This window comes from Cervus canadensis, chromosome 6 (assembly GCF_019320065.1).
Source record: "Cervus canadensis isolate Bull #8, Minnesota chromosome 6, ASM1932006v1, whole genome shotgun sequence".
In the NCBI taxonomy this organism is placed as follows: domain Eukaryota; kingdom Metazoa; phylum Chordata; class Mammalia; order Artiodactyla; family Cervidae; genus Cervus; species Cervus canadensis.
In genome coordinates this window covers 86,853,607-86,867,430 of record NC_057391.1, presented here as the reverse complement: position 1 = coordinate 86,867,430, position 13,824 = coordinate 86,853,607, and the positions used below count along the sequence as shown (strand labels likewise).

The 13,824-nt window shown below is 43.9% G+C and overlaps 1 protein-coding gene across 1 annotated transcript; it reads left to right on the top strand.

Moving 5' to 3' along the window:
* Positions 1 to 5,895: 5,895 nt before the first annotated feature.
* Positions 5,896 to 7,236, top strand: LOC122444329 (transcription intermediary factor 1-beta-like; the record flags this gene model as incomplete). The annotated part of the gene is made up of 1 exon (XM_043473035.1): positions 5,896 to 7,236. A coding segment is annotated over one exon (1,158 nt), but the record flags the coding sequence as incomplete, so codon positions are not given.
* Between the last annotated feature and the right edge of the window lie 6,588 nt (positions 7,237 to 13,824).

Below are 13,824 nucleotides of genomic sequence, written 5' to 3'. Positions count from 1 at the left end.
CTGAGTTAAATTCACCCATTCCAGTCCATTTTAGTTTGCTGATTCCTAGAATGTCTACGTTCACTCTTGCCATCTCCTGTTAGACCACTTCCACTTTGCCTTGATTCATGGACCTAACATTCCAGGTTCCTATGCTATATTGCTCTTTACAGCATCGGACCTTGCTTCTATCACCAGTCACATCCACAACTGGGTATTGTTTTTGCTTTGGCTCTATCCCTTCATTCTTTCTGGAGTTATTTCTCCATTGATCTCCAGTAGCATATTGGGCACCTACCGACCTGGGGAGTTCCTATTTCAGTGTCCTATCATTTTGCCTTTTCATACTGTTCATGGGGTTCTCAAGGCAAGAATACTGAAGTGGTTTGCCATTCCCTTCTCCAGTAGACCACATTCTGTCAGACTTCTCAACCATGACCCATCGTTCTTAGGTGGCCCCACAGGGCATGGCTTAGTTTCATTGAGTTAGATAAGGCTGTGGTCCATGTGATCAGACTGGCTAGTTTTCTGTGATTATGGTTTCAGTGTATCTGCCCTCTGATGCCCTCTTGCCACACCTACCATCTTACTTGGGTTTCTCTTACCTTGGACGTGGGGTATCTCTTCATGGCTGCTCCTCACCTTGAATGAGGGGTATCTCCTCATGGCCGCCCTTCCTGACCTTGAACGTGGAGTAGCTCCTTGGACGACAAAAGACTACACGGAGCCTATTATACAAAGTGAACTAAGTTAGAAAGAGAAACAACAATACAGTTTATTAATGCATGTATATGGAATTTAGAAAGACAGTAATGACAACCCTACATGCAAGACAGCAAAAGATACACAGATGTAACAAACAGACTTTTGGACTCTGTGGGAGAAGGGGAGGGTGGGGTGATTTGAGAGAATAGCATTGAAACATGTATATTACCATATGTAAAATAGATGACCAGTGCAAGTTCAATGTATGAAGCAAGGCATTCAAAGCCGGTTTTCTGGGACAACACAGAGCGATGGGGTGGGGAGGGAGGTGGGAAGTAGGTTCAGGTTGGGGGTCACAGGTACACCCATAGCTGATTCACATCGATGTATGGCAAAAGCCACAATCGTAAAGTAATTAGCCTCCAAGTAAAATTAATTTGAAAAAAAAAAAAAACCACGACTACATGAAATGAATATGAAATGCTCATAATGGGTTAATCTATAAAGACAGAAGGGCTTCCCTGATATCTCAGCTGGTAAAGAATCCGCCTGCAATGCGAGAGACCTGGGTTCAATCCCTGGGTTGGGAAGATCCCCTGGAGGAGGGAAAAGCTACCCACTCCACTATTCTAGCCTGGAGAATTCCATGGACTATACAGTCCATGTGGTTGCAAAGAATCGGACATGACTGAGTGACTTTCACTTACCTACTTAACTGATAAAGAAGAGAGTAAACTGGTGGTCACCAGCAGCAGGGAAACTGAGGGTATCTGGAGTCTGTTTGTTTCCGAGGGCTGCCATGATAATTACCACAACCTGATGGCTTAAAACAACAGAAATGTACTCTCTTCTGGTTCAGGAGGCCAGAAGTCCAAAACCAAGCGTCAGCAAGTTTGGTCCCCTCTGGGGACTCTGAGGGAAAATCCCTTCCATGCTGCTCTCCTGGCTTCTGGTCGCTGCTGGTGACACTGACGCTCTGACTTGAAGGGCTTTGTAACTCCAGTCTCCACCTCCATCTTCACACAGCCTCCTCTCTGTGTCTCTGCATGGTCTTTTTCTCTCTCTTAGAAAGACACTCATCACTGGCTTTAAAAACCCTAATCCAGAATGATCATATCTCACAATACTTACTTTACTGACACCCACAAAGACCCTCACTCCAAATAAAGTCACTTTTTGAGATTCTAAATGGACATATCTTTGTGGGCCACAATTCAACCCACTCCTGGGGTGCTGGCAATGGGGTACAGGGTTCCTTTGGGGCATGATATGTGAGAGTTGGACCACAAAGAAAGTTGAGTGCTGAAGAATTGATGCTTTTGAATTGTGGTATTGGAGGAGATTCTTGAGAGTCCCTTGGACTGCAAGGAGATCCAACCAGTCCATCCTAAAGGAGATCAGTCCTGAATGTTCATTGGAAGGACGCATGTTGAAGCTGAAACTCCAATACTTTGGCCACATGATGCGAAGAACTGACTCATTTGAAAAGACCCTGATGCTGGGAAAGACTGAAGGCAGGAAGAGAAGGGGATGACAGAGGATGAGATAGTTGGATGACATCACCGACTCAATGGACAGGGAAGCCTGGTGTGCTGCAGTCCATGAGGTCACAAACAGTTGGACACAACTGAGCGACTGAACTAAAAAACTAAATTCTAAAATTGATTGTGGTGATGGTTGCACAACTTTATGAATATACTGTAAGCCACTGAACTGTATACTTTAAATGGGTGAACTGTATGGTGTGTGACTTCTATCTGAGTAAAGTTATTATTTTGAAAAAAGAGTCACAGGAAACTCCCAAGTGGTCGGGACTCTGCGCTTTCACTGCCAAGGACCAGGGTTCAATCCCTGGTCAGAGAACTAAGGTCTTGCAGTCCTTGCAGAGCAACCAAAAAAAGAGGCATAGTACGTTAACACACCTGCTATTACTCAACTGTAAGAAACAAATCTGTTTCTTCACAGATCCATGAATGGTTCAAACAAACAAAGCATTGCCTCACTCCACACATGTCTAGCACATAAGGCTCCTGAGAAATAGAGCTGAATATCCTACTCAAAAAGGGTTTTTGAAAGAGAAAAGGGGTTGGTTAGCAATGTCATTTCAAAGTCCCCTAGAACTCAAAGATTTATCACAGTAGCAGTTGAGTATGATTTCCCAAACCAAATTGAGTATTAAATCAGTGTAAATTTGTACTGTATTTTTAGAAATCAGTGTTTAGATGTCCTTGAAAGGAGAACAACTTTTCAGCAATGTTTATCTATGACTCACTACATGACATAAATACTACGCACATGAGGCCAGATACTGAGATTAAGGTTCAGATATCAGAGTATCCCTTACCTCGATTTGACCCTTTTCTGTAGAGCCAGGACTTGTGTGGCCGTCAGGTTTTCATAGAGTAGAGGCATATGATGTGGTCTTCCATGCTTTCAGAATGTCGACAAAGGCTCTGAAGAGAGGAAGGCCCACAGTGAGTCTGTACCCTTGAAACTCCTGCTGATGTCTGAAAAAACTGAGTACCACTTCAAATGCCACTCCTGCTTGAAAGCCTCCCTGATGCCTTGGGCACGGCTCTCCTCCCCGTGTACTCCAGCGATACTTGATACAATCCTCTCTGCATGGCCTGATTCAGGATAAAGCATCAGTAAAGTGCTCAAGCACAAACCTAATAAAGTATGTTTTACAGAAAATTATGTGGAAGCCACCAAAGAAAACATAAATTGTATAGTAGTCATACTGAAAATAAGAAACAGGCTAAATTAATTTCAATAATATATTTTATTTAACCTAATATGCTTATGAACTGTGGTGTTGGAGAAGACTCCAGAGAAGACTCTTGAGAGTCCCTTGGAAAGCAAGGAGATCAAACCAGTCAATCTCAAAGGAAATCAGTCCTGAATATTCATTGGAAGGACTGAAGCTGAAGTTCCAATACTTTGGCCACCTGATGCAAAGAGCTGACTCATTAGAAAAGACCCTGGTGCTGGGAAAGATTGAAGGCAGGAGGAGAAGGGGACAATAGAGGATGAGATGGTTGGATGGAATCACTGATACAATGGACATGAGTATGAGCAAGTTCTGGGAGATGATGAAGGACAGGGAAGCCTGGTGTGCTGCAGTCCATGGGGTCTCAAAGAGTCGGACACAACTGAACGACTGAAGAACAGCAACAATATACCCCAAATATCATCAAGACAATATGCCATCATCATAGAAAACTTTAATGAGGTTTTCTCTTTGATTTTTTTGGCTAGGCCATTCGGGATGCAGGATCTTAGTTCCCTGACCAGGGGTTGAACCTGCACCTCCTACAGTGAAACTGCAGAGTCTTTAACCACCTGACTGTCAGGGAATTCCCCCAAACAACTATTTAACACAAACAAAGACTGTAAGAAAGGTGTGTGTGAGGAAGAGTTCACCAGACCAGGAAGTTTGGGAAAGAGAACTGCTCAGTGTGAGAAGATAAAATCAGAGATGTGGATGGGATGCTAGCAGTCATGCGAAGTATAGTAAGTCATGGCAGGGAGTTTGCAGTCTGTTCAAAGGGCAGAAGTACAGTGGATTCTGTGACTCTGTCTCTCCCTCTGGCTTTCTCTGCCTCTGTCAAATAGATACAGTGAACAGCACGTAGAGTCCTGAGGGGGCCTCTTGCCTCTTGGGGACCCCTGACTGACACAGTATAAACAGAGTGTAGAACCAAACTGAGACAACCCAGCTAGGTTTGGGTCATCAAGTAATTAATCAAGGAAAGACCAACTTCTTTGAATGCATAAGAGTAATATATAGTTAACTGTTTTGATGTGGTGCTATAGAAGTGAACATTTATACAAAATTTAAACAATTTTCCTGCACTCTAGCTTACACAGCTCATTTATCCAATTGCATTTCATGTGAAGTCTAATGTCTACTTGGTTGCCTTCTGGACTATTACGGTGCTGATTAATGAGACTTAATTTTATAAAATACTTCTTGATGATAGCCTGAACCAAAAGGCTCAAGCCAAAAGGTTTTGCTTGATGACAGCAAAACCAACTTGAAAGGTCAAGTGCTTTCCTAATGTCTCTTGGTGACTCACAAAAGGTAAAGCCACACTAATCCCTGCTCTCAGTCAAAGTTGCAGGAAACAGGGACAGGATAATTTCCTGCAAGCATGTCACCATGTAAGCCAAGTAACTGGTGACCTGGAGGGGCTCAGAGTTACTGTATTTGAAAAGCAGTTGTTGAAGAGGCTCATAGTGGAATTCATAGGAAGCTTCAGCGGAGGCTGAAGACCTGCACCACAGATTTAATCAGAGGAATTTTCTTTTCTAATTATACTTTTAAGAATTTTTCAATTAAATATTTTTTAGTTTTGTTTAAAAGATTCAGAATGACAATTAAAAAAAATTTTTTTTAATTTAATTTTCAAGAATGACAGTTGTCCCCATGCCTCATCTTTGTCAGAGCTTCCACTTTACAGCAAGTACATCTAGCAAGTTATAAGGAGAAGAATTCAAATGGAAAACTATTCCTTCCCACCTCCCTTTCTGTGATTCTTATCCTACTTCCCACTTTTAGTCCATCCTTCTTAAGATATGTTGACAGCTTATCTATGGGATTTCATTTATTCACTCAACAAACAGTTAGTAAAGTACTACCTTTATCCTTTCAAAGCTGCCTGTGTTAGTCATGACTCTTGGTTATAAGCAGCAGAAACCAACTCAACACACAGGAAAAGAATATTCCGGAAGAAACAGATGGGAGGAGGAAACCTAGGTATGGGAAATGGATAGGAAATAAGGCAGTCGTGGAGAGCCAGCAAGAAGGAAGACACAACCATTTTCAGCAGAAACCACTGATCCAGGTGCCGCCACCACAGAAGACCACTGTCACCACGAACAAGGCCCAACCATCTCACCCTCTTGTGTCGTTAACTCAAGATTCTGTGTTCCAGGTGGGAGAAGTGATTGGCCAAGCCAGGTCCCGTGTCCATGCGCTAATGTCTGGAGACAAGGAGAGTGTTTCTGGCCATTTCACGTTTTCACAGGGGAGGTAAACTCTACAAAGGCAGCATGAGGGGGAGCTCAGAAATAGGAGGGAGTGTGGCAGCCAAAAGCAACTCCACACTTCCATGCGTGAGGCACTGACTCTGTCCTTAAGACGCCCTCAGTCTTGAAGGAAAGACACACAATAAACAGATGAAACCCAACACAGAATAATAAACACGATCAAGAAAAAGTACAGCGCCAAGGCTCGGAGCACAAACTCTGCAGACAGGTGTGAAGCGGCCCCGCTCAGGTGACGGCGAGGTGAGTGGCCTCATGCGCAAGGTGCCACGGGTGAGCCTCGAACGCCTGGACTTGGATCTCACGGCTGACAGCCAGCCACCAGTCTTCAAGGTCTTCCCAGGCAGCACCACTGAAGATTACAACCTCATCGTCATTGAGCGAGGTGCTGCTGCCGCTGCTGCTGGCCAGCCTGGGACTGCGCCCTCAGGGGTCCCTGGGGCCCCTCCCCTGCCGGGAATGGCCATTGTCAAGGAGGAAGAAACAGAGGCTGCCATTGGAGCTCCGCCTGCTGCCACCGAGGGCCCGGAGACCAAGCCTGTGTTGATGGCCTTGGGGGAGGGCCCTGGTGCAGAGGGTCCCCGCCTGGCTTCACCCAGTGGCAGCACCAGCTCAGGTCTGGAGGTGGTGGCTCCAGAGGGCACCTCAGCCCCAGCTGGTGGCCCAGGTTCCCTGTATGACAGTGGAACCATCTGCCGTGTCTGCCAGAAGCCAGGTGACCTGGTCATGTGCAACCAGTGCGAGTTCTGCTTCCACCTGGACTGCCACCTGCCTGCCCTACAGGATGTGCCAGGGGAGGAGTGGAGCTGCTCTCTCTGCCATGTGCTGCCCGACCTGAAGGAGGAGGATGGCAGCCTGAACCTGGATGGGGGGGATAGTACCAGAGTGGTGGCCAAGCTCTCACCAGCCAACCAGCAGAAGTGTGAGCGTGTTCTGCTGGCCCTCTTTTGCCATGAGCCCTGCCGGCCTCTGCACCAGCTGGCTACTGACTCCACCTTCTCCCGGGATCAGCCTGGGGGCACCCTGGACTTGACCCTTATCCAAGCCCGCCTCCAGGAGAAGCTGTCACCCCCCTACAGCTCCCCCCAGGAGTTTGCCCAGGATGTGGGCCGCATGTTCAAGCAGTTCAACAAGCTGACTGAGGACAAGGCCGACGTGCAGTCCATCATTGGCCTGCAGCGCTTCTTTGAGACTCGCATGAATGAGGCCTTCGGGGACACCAAGTTCTCTGCTGTGCTGGTGGAGCCCCCGCCGCTGAGCCTGCCTGGTGCTGGCCTGAGTGCCCAGGACCTGTCCAGTGGCCCTGGTGAGGGCCCCTGAGGCTGGGCAGCCCCCGAGCCAGCCCAGCCTGGCTCTGTTCTCTGTCCTGTCACTCCTTTCCCCTTCTCTTTCCTCTGGTGGCCTGGCTCCCACTCCTTGGTGGCCCGTACCCTAGTCCCTCACGATATGGTTTTTACTTCTGTGGATTTAATAAAAACTTCACCAATTAAAAAAAAAAAAAAAGAAAGAAAAAGTACAGCGCCAAGGCTCGGAGCACAAACTCTGCAGACAGGTGGTTACATCTTGGTTCTGCTGGGTATAAGCTGCATGACCTTGAAAAGGTGGTTAACCTCCTGTTGCCTCGTCACTTGCAAAGAAAAGTTAATATTAGTAATCTCCTCAGAGGACTGCTATTAAATAAAGCATGCAAAGCAATCAGCATAGTGGCTGGTACACAGTAACACTTCAGTACATGTTGGCAATGATTACTACTATAAAGGGCAAATGGGACTCTATTAGAATTGGCAAAAAGTCCATCATTCACTCATAAAAAACGCTGAACTACGGGCTGTATCTGTTCCAGAAAATGGATTCATTTTAATTTTGTCTTTGGAAGCAGATAGGTAACTCTGCCTAAAACAGGGACATAAATTATAATCATATCTTTCCATCTTTTCCCCAGTTACTCATTTAATGTATAGAAAAAAGGGCTAGGTAGGGTGGAGACAGGTCATAATGTTTGCATCAGATTCTTGAAAGGTTTAGCAACTTCAGAAACAAAGTTGGCGCCTCCACACTGGAAGGAAGGTATGCAGAAAGAGCTTTTAAGAATGATTATGTTGAGGGAGGAACTGGAATTGCATACATACACCTGAATATGGAACCAGAGGAACCAGGGATCAAATTGCCAATATCCATTAGATCACTGAAAAAGCAAGAGAATACCAGAAAAACACCTACTTCTACTTTATTGATTATGCCAAAGTCTTTGACTGCGTAGATCACAACAAACTGTGGACAATTCTTCAAGAGAAGGGAATACCGCAACACCTTACCTGCCTCCTGAGAAACCTGTATGCAGGTCAAGAAGCAACAGTTAGAACTGGACAGGGAACAACAGACTGGTTCCAAATTGGGCAGGGAGTACGTCAAGGCTGTATATTGTCATCCTGATTGTTTAACTTACATGCAGAGTACATCATGTGAAATGCAGGGCTGGATGAAGCACAAGCTGGAATCAAGATTTCCAGGCGAAATATCAATAACCTCAGATACGCAGATGACACAACCCTTACGGCAGAAAGTGAAGAGGAACTGAAAAGCCTCTTGATGAAAGTGAAAGAGGAGAGTGAAAAGGCTGGCTTAAAATTTAACATTCAAAAAACTAAGATCATGGCATCCAGTCCCGTCATTTCATGGCAAACAGATGGGGAAACAAAGGAAACAGTGTCAGACTTTATTTTCTTGGGCTCCAAAATCACTGCAGATGGTAACTGTAGCCATGAAATTAAAAGATGCTTGCTCCTTGGAGGAAAAGCTATGACCAACTTAGCATATTAAAAAGCAGAGACATTCCTTTGCCAACAAAGAACCGTCCAGTCTAAGCTATGGTTTTTCCAGTAGTCATGTATGGATGTGTGAGAGCTGGACTATAAAGAAAGCTGAGTGCTGAAGAATTGATGCTTTTTGAACTGTGGTGTTGGAGAAGACTCTTGAGAGTCCTTTGGACTGCAAGGAGATCCAACCAGTCCATCCTGAAGGAAATCAGTCCTGAATATTCATTGGAGGGACTGATGCTGAAGCTGATACTACAATTCGTTGGCCACCTGATATGAAGAACTGACTCATTGGAAAAGACTCAGATGCTGGGAAAGATTGAAAGCAGGAGAAGGGGATGACAGAGGATGAGATGGTTGGATGGCATCATCAACTTGGTGGACACGAATTTGAGTAAGCTCTGGGAGTTGGTGATGGACAGGGAAGCCTAGCGTACTTCGGTTCATGGTGTCTCAAAGAGTTGGACACGACTGAGTGACTGAACTGACCTGAATATAGATGTCCAAAGAGGTTGCCTGAAGTTTCAAAAATATTACCACCCTTTCCCTGGCCCTCCACCCATTGTCTTGCCATTAACTAATATTCTGGGATTGTTTAAGAGATGAGTGTTTCTCCTGATGGTTCTGCAGGCTTGTCCTTTGATCTCTGTCAAGTCAGAGAAGTTTTGCACATCTTGGTTTCATTCTCCAAAGCAGTGCTGTCCACTAGAATTTTCTATGAGGACGGAAATGTTCTATATCTAATATGTGGCCTCTAATTAGTGAGCATTTGGATGATGGCTAGTATGACTGAGATACCAAATTTTTAGTTTTGATTATTTTTAAAGCAATATAGACAATGTGGCTAATAGCTACCATGTGGCATGGTTAATTCCATGTGTCAACTTGACTGGGCTAAGAGATGCCCAGAGAACTGGTAAAATATGATTTCTGGGTGTGTCTTTGTGGGAGGGTTTCTGGAAGAGATCAGCATTTGAATCAGCACATTGAGTATAAAAGATCATCCATACCAACATGCTGCTGCTGCTGCTGCTGCTGCTACTAAGTCGCTTCAGCCATGTCCGACTCTGTGCAACCCCATAGACGGCAGCCCACCAGGCTCCTCTGTCCCTGGGATTCTCCAGCAAGAACACTGGAGTGGGTTGCCATTTCTTTCACCAACATGAGTGATTAGCAAATAGAACAAAACAAGCAGAGCAAGGGTAAGTGACAGCACTGCCTTTAGGGTTTTAGAGCAAGACTCTGACATCCTCCACTTTTAACTACCCTCCTTTAGACAAAGAGCTCTTGGTTGTTACTGGGCCTTAGTGCAGACTGAACACTTGACTGTGGGTCACCAAGTTACCACATGACCTGAGTAGCCCATCATAAAATGGAGGTTATTAATATGTGACCCACCATGTCATAATGATGGGTGTGCATAGCAACACTCCATCATCAAATGTAAGTGATACATAAGTGATCTGTCCTAAACAAGCCCAGAAGGCACAAGTAAGTTACATGACAAAGTGGCCCAAATGCCTGTGGTCCCCATTGCTGCTACGTTGTCTTGTCTCTCCCAGCAGGTGCTTCATCATTTCATGGGGAGTTCCCTATGATCAATTGGCAGGGAAAGTATAGACTCAGACCTAGCTTATAGATAGTTCTGTAGATATGTCCAGCACCTACAAGTGGACAGTTGCAACACTACAGCCCCTCTCTGGGACATCCCTGAAAGATGATGGTGAAAGGGAATCTTCCCAGTGGTCAGAACTTCCTGCAGTGTACCTGGCTGTACACTTAGCTTGGAAAGACAAATGGCCATACTGCAGTTCTATATCAATTCATGGGCTGTAGCCAGTGGTTGGGCTGGATGGTCAAGGACCTAGAAGGAACATGATTGGAAAACTTGGGACAAAGAAATCTGGGGAAAGAGGTATATGGATAGGCCTCTCTAAATGGGCAAAAAGTGTGAAGATATTTGTGTCTCATGTGAATTCTCACCAAAGAATGAACTCAGCCAAGGGGAATTTTAATAATCAAGTGGATGGGTTGACCTTTTCTATGGATACCAGTCAGCCTCTTTCCCCTGCCACTCTTGTCATCACTCAAAGGACTCATAAGTAAAGTGGCCATGGTGGTAGGGATGGAGGCTTATGCATGGGCTTGGAAATATGGACTTGCATTCACTGAGAGTAACCTGGTTATGGCCAATAACTGTCCAGTCTGCCAGAAGCGAAACTATACTGAGCCCTTGACATGGAACCATTCTCTGGGGTGCTCAGTCATCTGCTTGGTGGCAGGTTGACTACACTGGACTGCTTCTATCATGGAAGGGGCAGCATTGTGTATTTACCACAATACAGGGAGACCTCAGAGATACTGTGGGTTTGGTTCCAGACCTCTGCAGTAAGGTGAACATCACAAAAAAAGTGAGTCACATGAATTTTTTGGTTTTCCAGTGCAAATAAAAGTATGTTCACACTACATTGTAGTCTTTTAAGTATGTAACAGCATTATGTTTTTAAAAATATTTACATTAAATGCCTTAATTTTAAAATTAAATGCCTTAATTTAAAAATACTTTATTGCTAAAAAATGCTATCATCATCTGACAACACAGGGTTGCTACAACCTTCAATTTGTAAGAAACCAGTATTTGCAAATCACAACCAAGTGAAGTGCAATAAAACGAGGTGTGCTTGTAGATCCTCTAGATACGAATTTGCCTTTCCTGAACCCACTGCTTCTGTCCATAGACTTACAGGATGTTTTCTCCATCACCACAATATTCTACACGTGCTTCTGATCAAGAACCTCACTTTATAATAAAAGAAGTACAGCACTGGGCCCATGCTCATGGAATTTATTAGTCGTATCATGTCTCCACCATCTCGACGCAACTGATTTGACAGAATGGTGGCATGGCCTTTTGAAGACTCAGCTACAACGCACACCAAGTAGCAATACATTGCAGGACTGGGGCGAGGTTCTCCAGAGGGTTATGGAAACTTGGTAAAGCACTTACTACATGCCTGGGATTGTGCCAGACCTGAGAGGTGGGGGCAGAAACAAGCAGACCTTTTCCTGGGGGAGCTTACGGTCTAGGGAGAGAGGCAGCTGCACAATGGGTGGGGTTACAGTAGGAGGGAAGGAAGCTCAGGGAGAGAGGGGTGGGCGGCACCGATCCTGGGGAGCCCAGTACACACATCCACCAGGGTCTTTCCTCTTTCGACTTCAGAAAGCCAGTTCTTCCCCCAGAAACTCTTCATTTAAGAACTAAGAAAACTGTCTCCAGGATTCAGTTGCATTGCTTTATTGTTATGGTCACCACACATAACCTTACATATTCTTTTAGAATTAAAATGGAAAAGTGAAAGTGTTAGTCACTCAGTGTCCAACTCTTTGCGACCCTGTGGACTATAGCCCGCCAGGCTTCTCTGTCCATGGAATTCTTTAGGCAAGAATACTGGAGTGGGCTGCTATTTCCATCTCTAGGGGAGCTTCACAACTCAGGGATCGAACCTGGGTCTCCCACATTGCAGGCAAATTCTTTACTGTCTGAGCCACCAGGGAAGCCCCAAAAAATCTTTGTTAGGTTACTCTTGAAAAATACATTTGGCCACAACTGTCCATTTCATCCATGCTTCCCACTGAAGGTGGTTAAAAAAGACAAACTTCCAAAAGTTTATACCTTTTTAAGGTGGTCAAAAGGTACAAACTTCTAGTTACAAGATAAATAGGTCCTGAGAATGAAAGGGACAGTACAGTGACTATAGTTAACAACACTGCATTGTGTATTGAAAGTTGCTAAAAGAGTAGATCTAAAAGTTCTCATCACAAGAAAAAAATGTTACCATGTGAGGTGATGGATGTTAATTAAACTTATTACAGTGATCATTTCACAATTTAGACATATATCAAATCATTATGCTGTATACTCAAAACCAAAATAACATTATATATGCTAGTGGTAAAGAACATGACTGTCAATGCAAGAGACATAAGAGATGTGGGTTTGATCCCTGGTTGCGGAAGATTCCCTGGAGGAGGGTATGGCAACCCACTCTAGCATTCTTGCCTGGAGAGGCCCATGAACAGAAGAGCCTGGTAGGCTGCAGTCCATAGGGTGACAAAAGTCAGATATGATTGAAGCGACTTAGCATGCAGGCATGTCAATTATACCTCAATTTTAGAATTTGAAAAAAAAGAAAAATAGATCATTAATATTTACCCTTCCATTGAACAAGATTATATGTCACTTACAAAATCTGGTGGCAAAGTCATGCAGTGAGTATAAAGCAACCAAATATTTACCCCTTAAAATAAATTAGAGAAAAGCAAACACACAGAAATCCCTTGCATTCCTATACACTAATAATGAGAAAACAGAAAGAGAAATTAAGGAAACAATACCATTCACCATTGCAACAAAAAAGATAAAATACTTAGGAGTGTATCTACCTAAAGAAATAAAAGACCTATACATAGAAAACTATAAAACACTGATGAAAGAAATCAAAGAGGACACAAATAGATGGAGAAATATATCGTGTTCATGGATTGGAAGAATCAATATTGTGAAAAAGAGCATACTACCCAAAGCAATCTATAGATTCAATGCAATCTCTATCAAGCTACCAACGATATTCTTCACAGAACTAGAACAAATAATTTCACAATTTGTATGGAAATACAAAAAGCCTCAAATAGTCAAAGCAATCTTGAGAAAGAAGAATGGAACTGGAGGAGGAATCAACCTGCCTGACTTCAGACTCTACTACAAAGCCACAGTCATCAAGACAGTATGGTACTGGCACAAAGACAGAAATATAGATCAATGGAACAGAATAGAAAGCCCAGAGATAAATCCACGAACCTATGAACACCTTATCTTTGACAAAGGAGGCAAGGATATACAATGGAAAAAAGACAACCTCTTTCACAAGTGGTGCTGGGAAAACTGGTCAACCACTTGTAAAAGAATGAAACTAGAACACTTTCTAACACCATACACACAAAAAATAAACTCAGAATGGATTAAAGATCTAAATGTAAAACTAGAGACTATAAAACTCCTAGAGGAGAACATAGGCAAAACACTCTCTGACATAAATCACAGCAGGATCCTCTATGACCCACCTCCCAGAATATTGGAAATAAAAGCAAAAATAAACAAATGGGACCTAATGAAACTTAAAAGCTTTTGCACACAAAGGAAACTATAAGTAAGGTGAAAAGACAGCCCTCAGAATGGGAGAAAATAATAGCAAATGAAGCAACAGACAAAGGATTA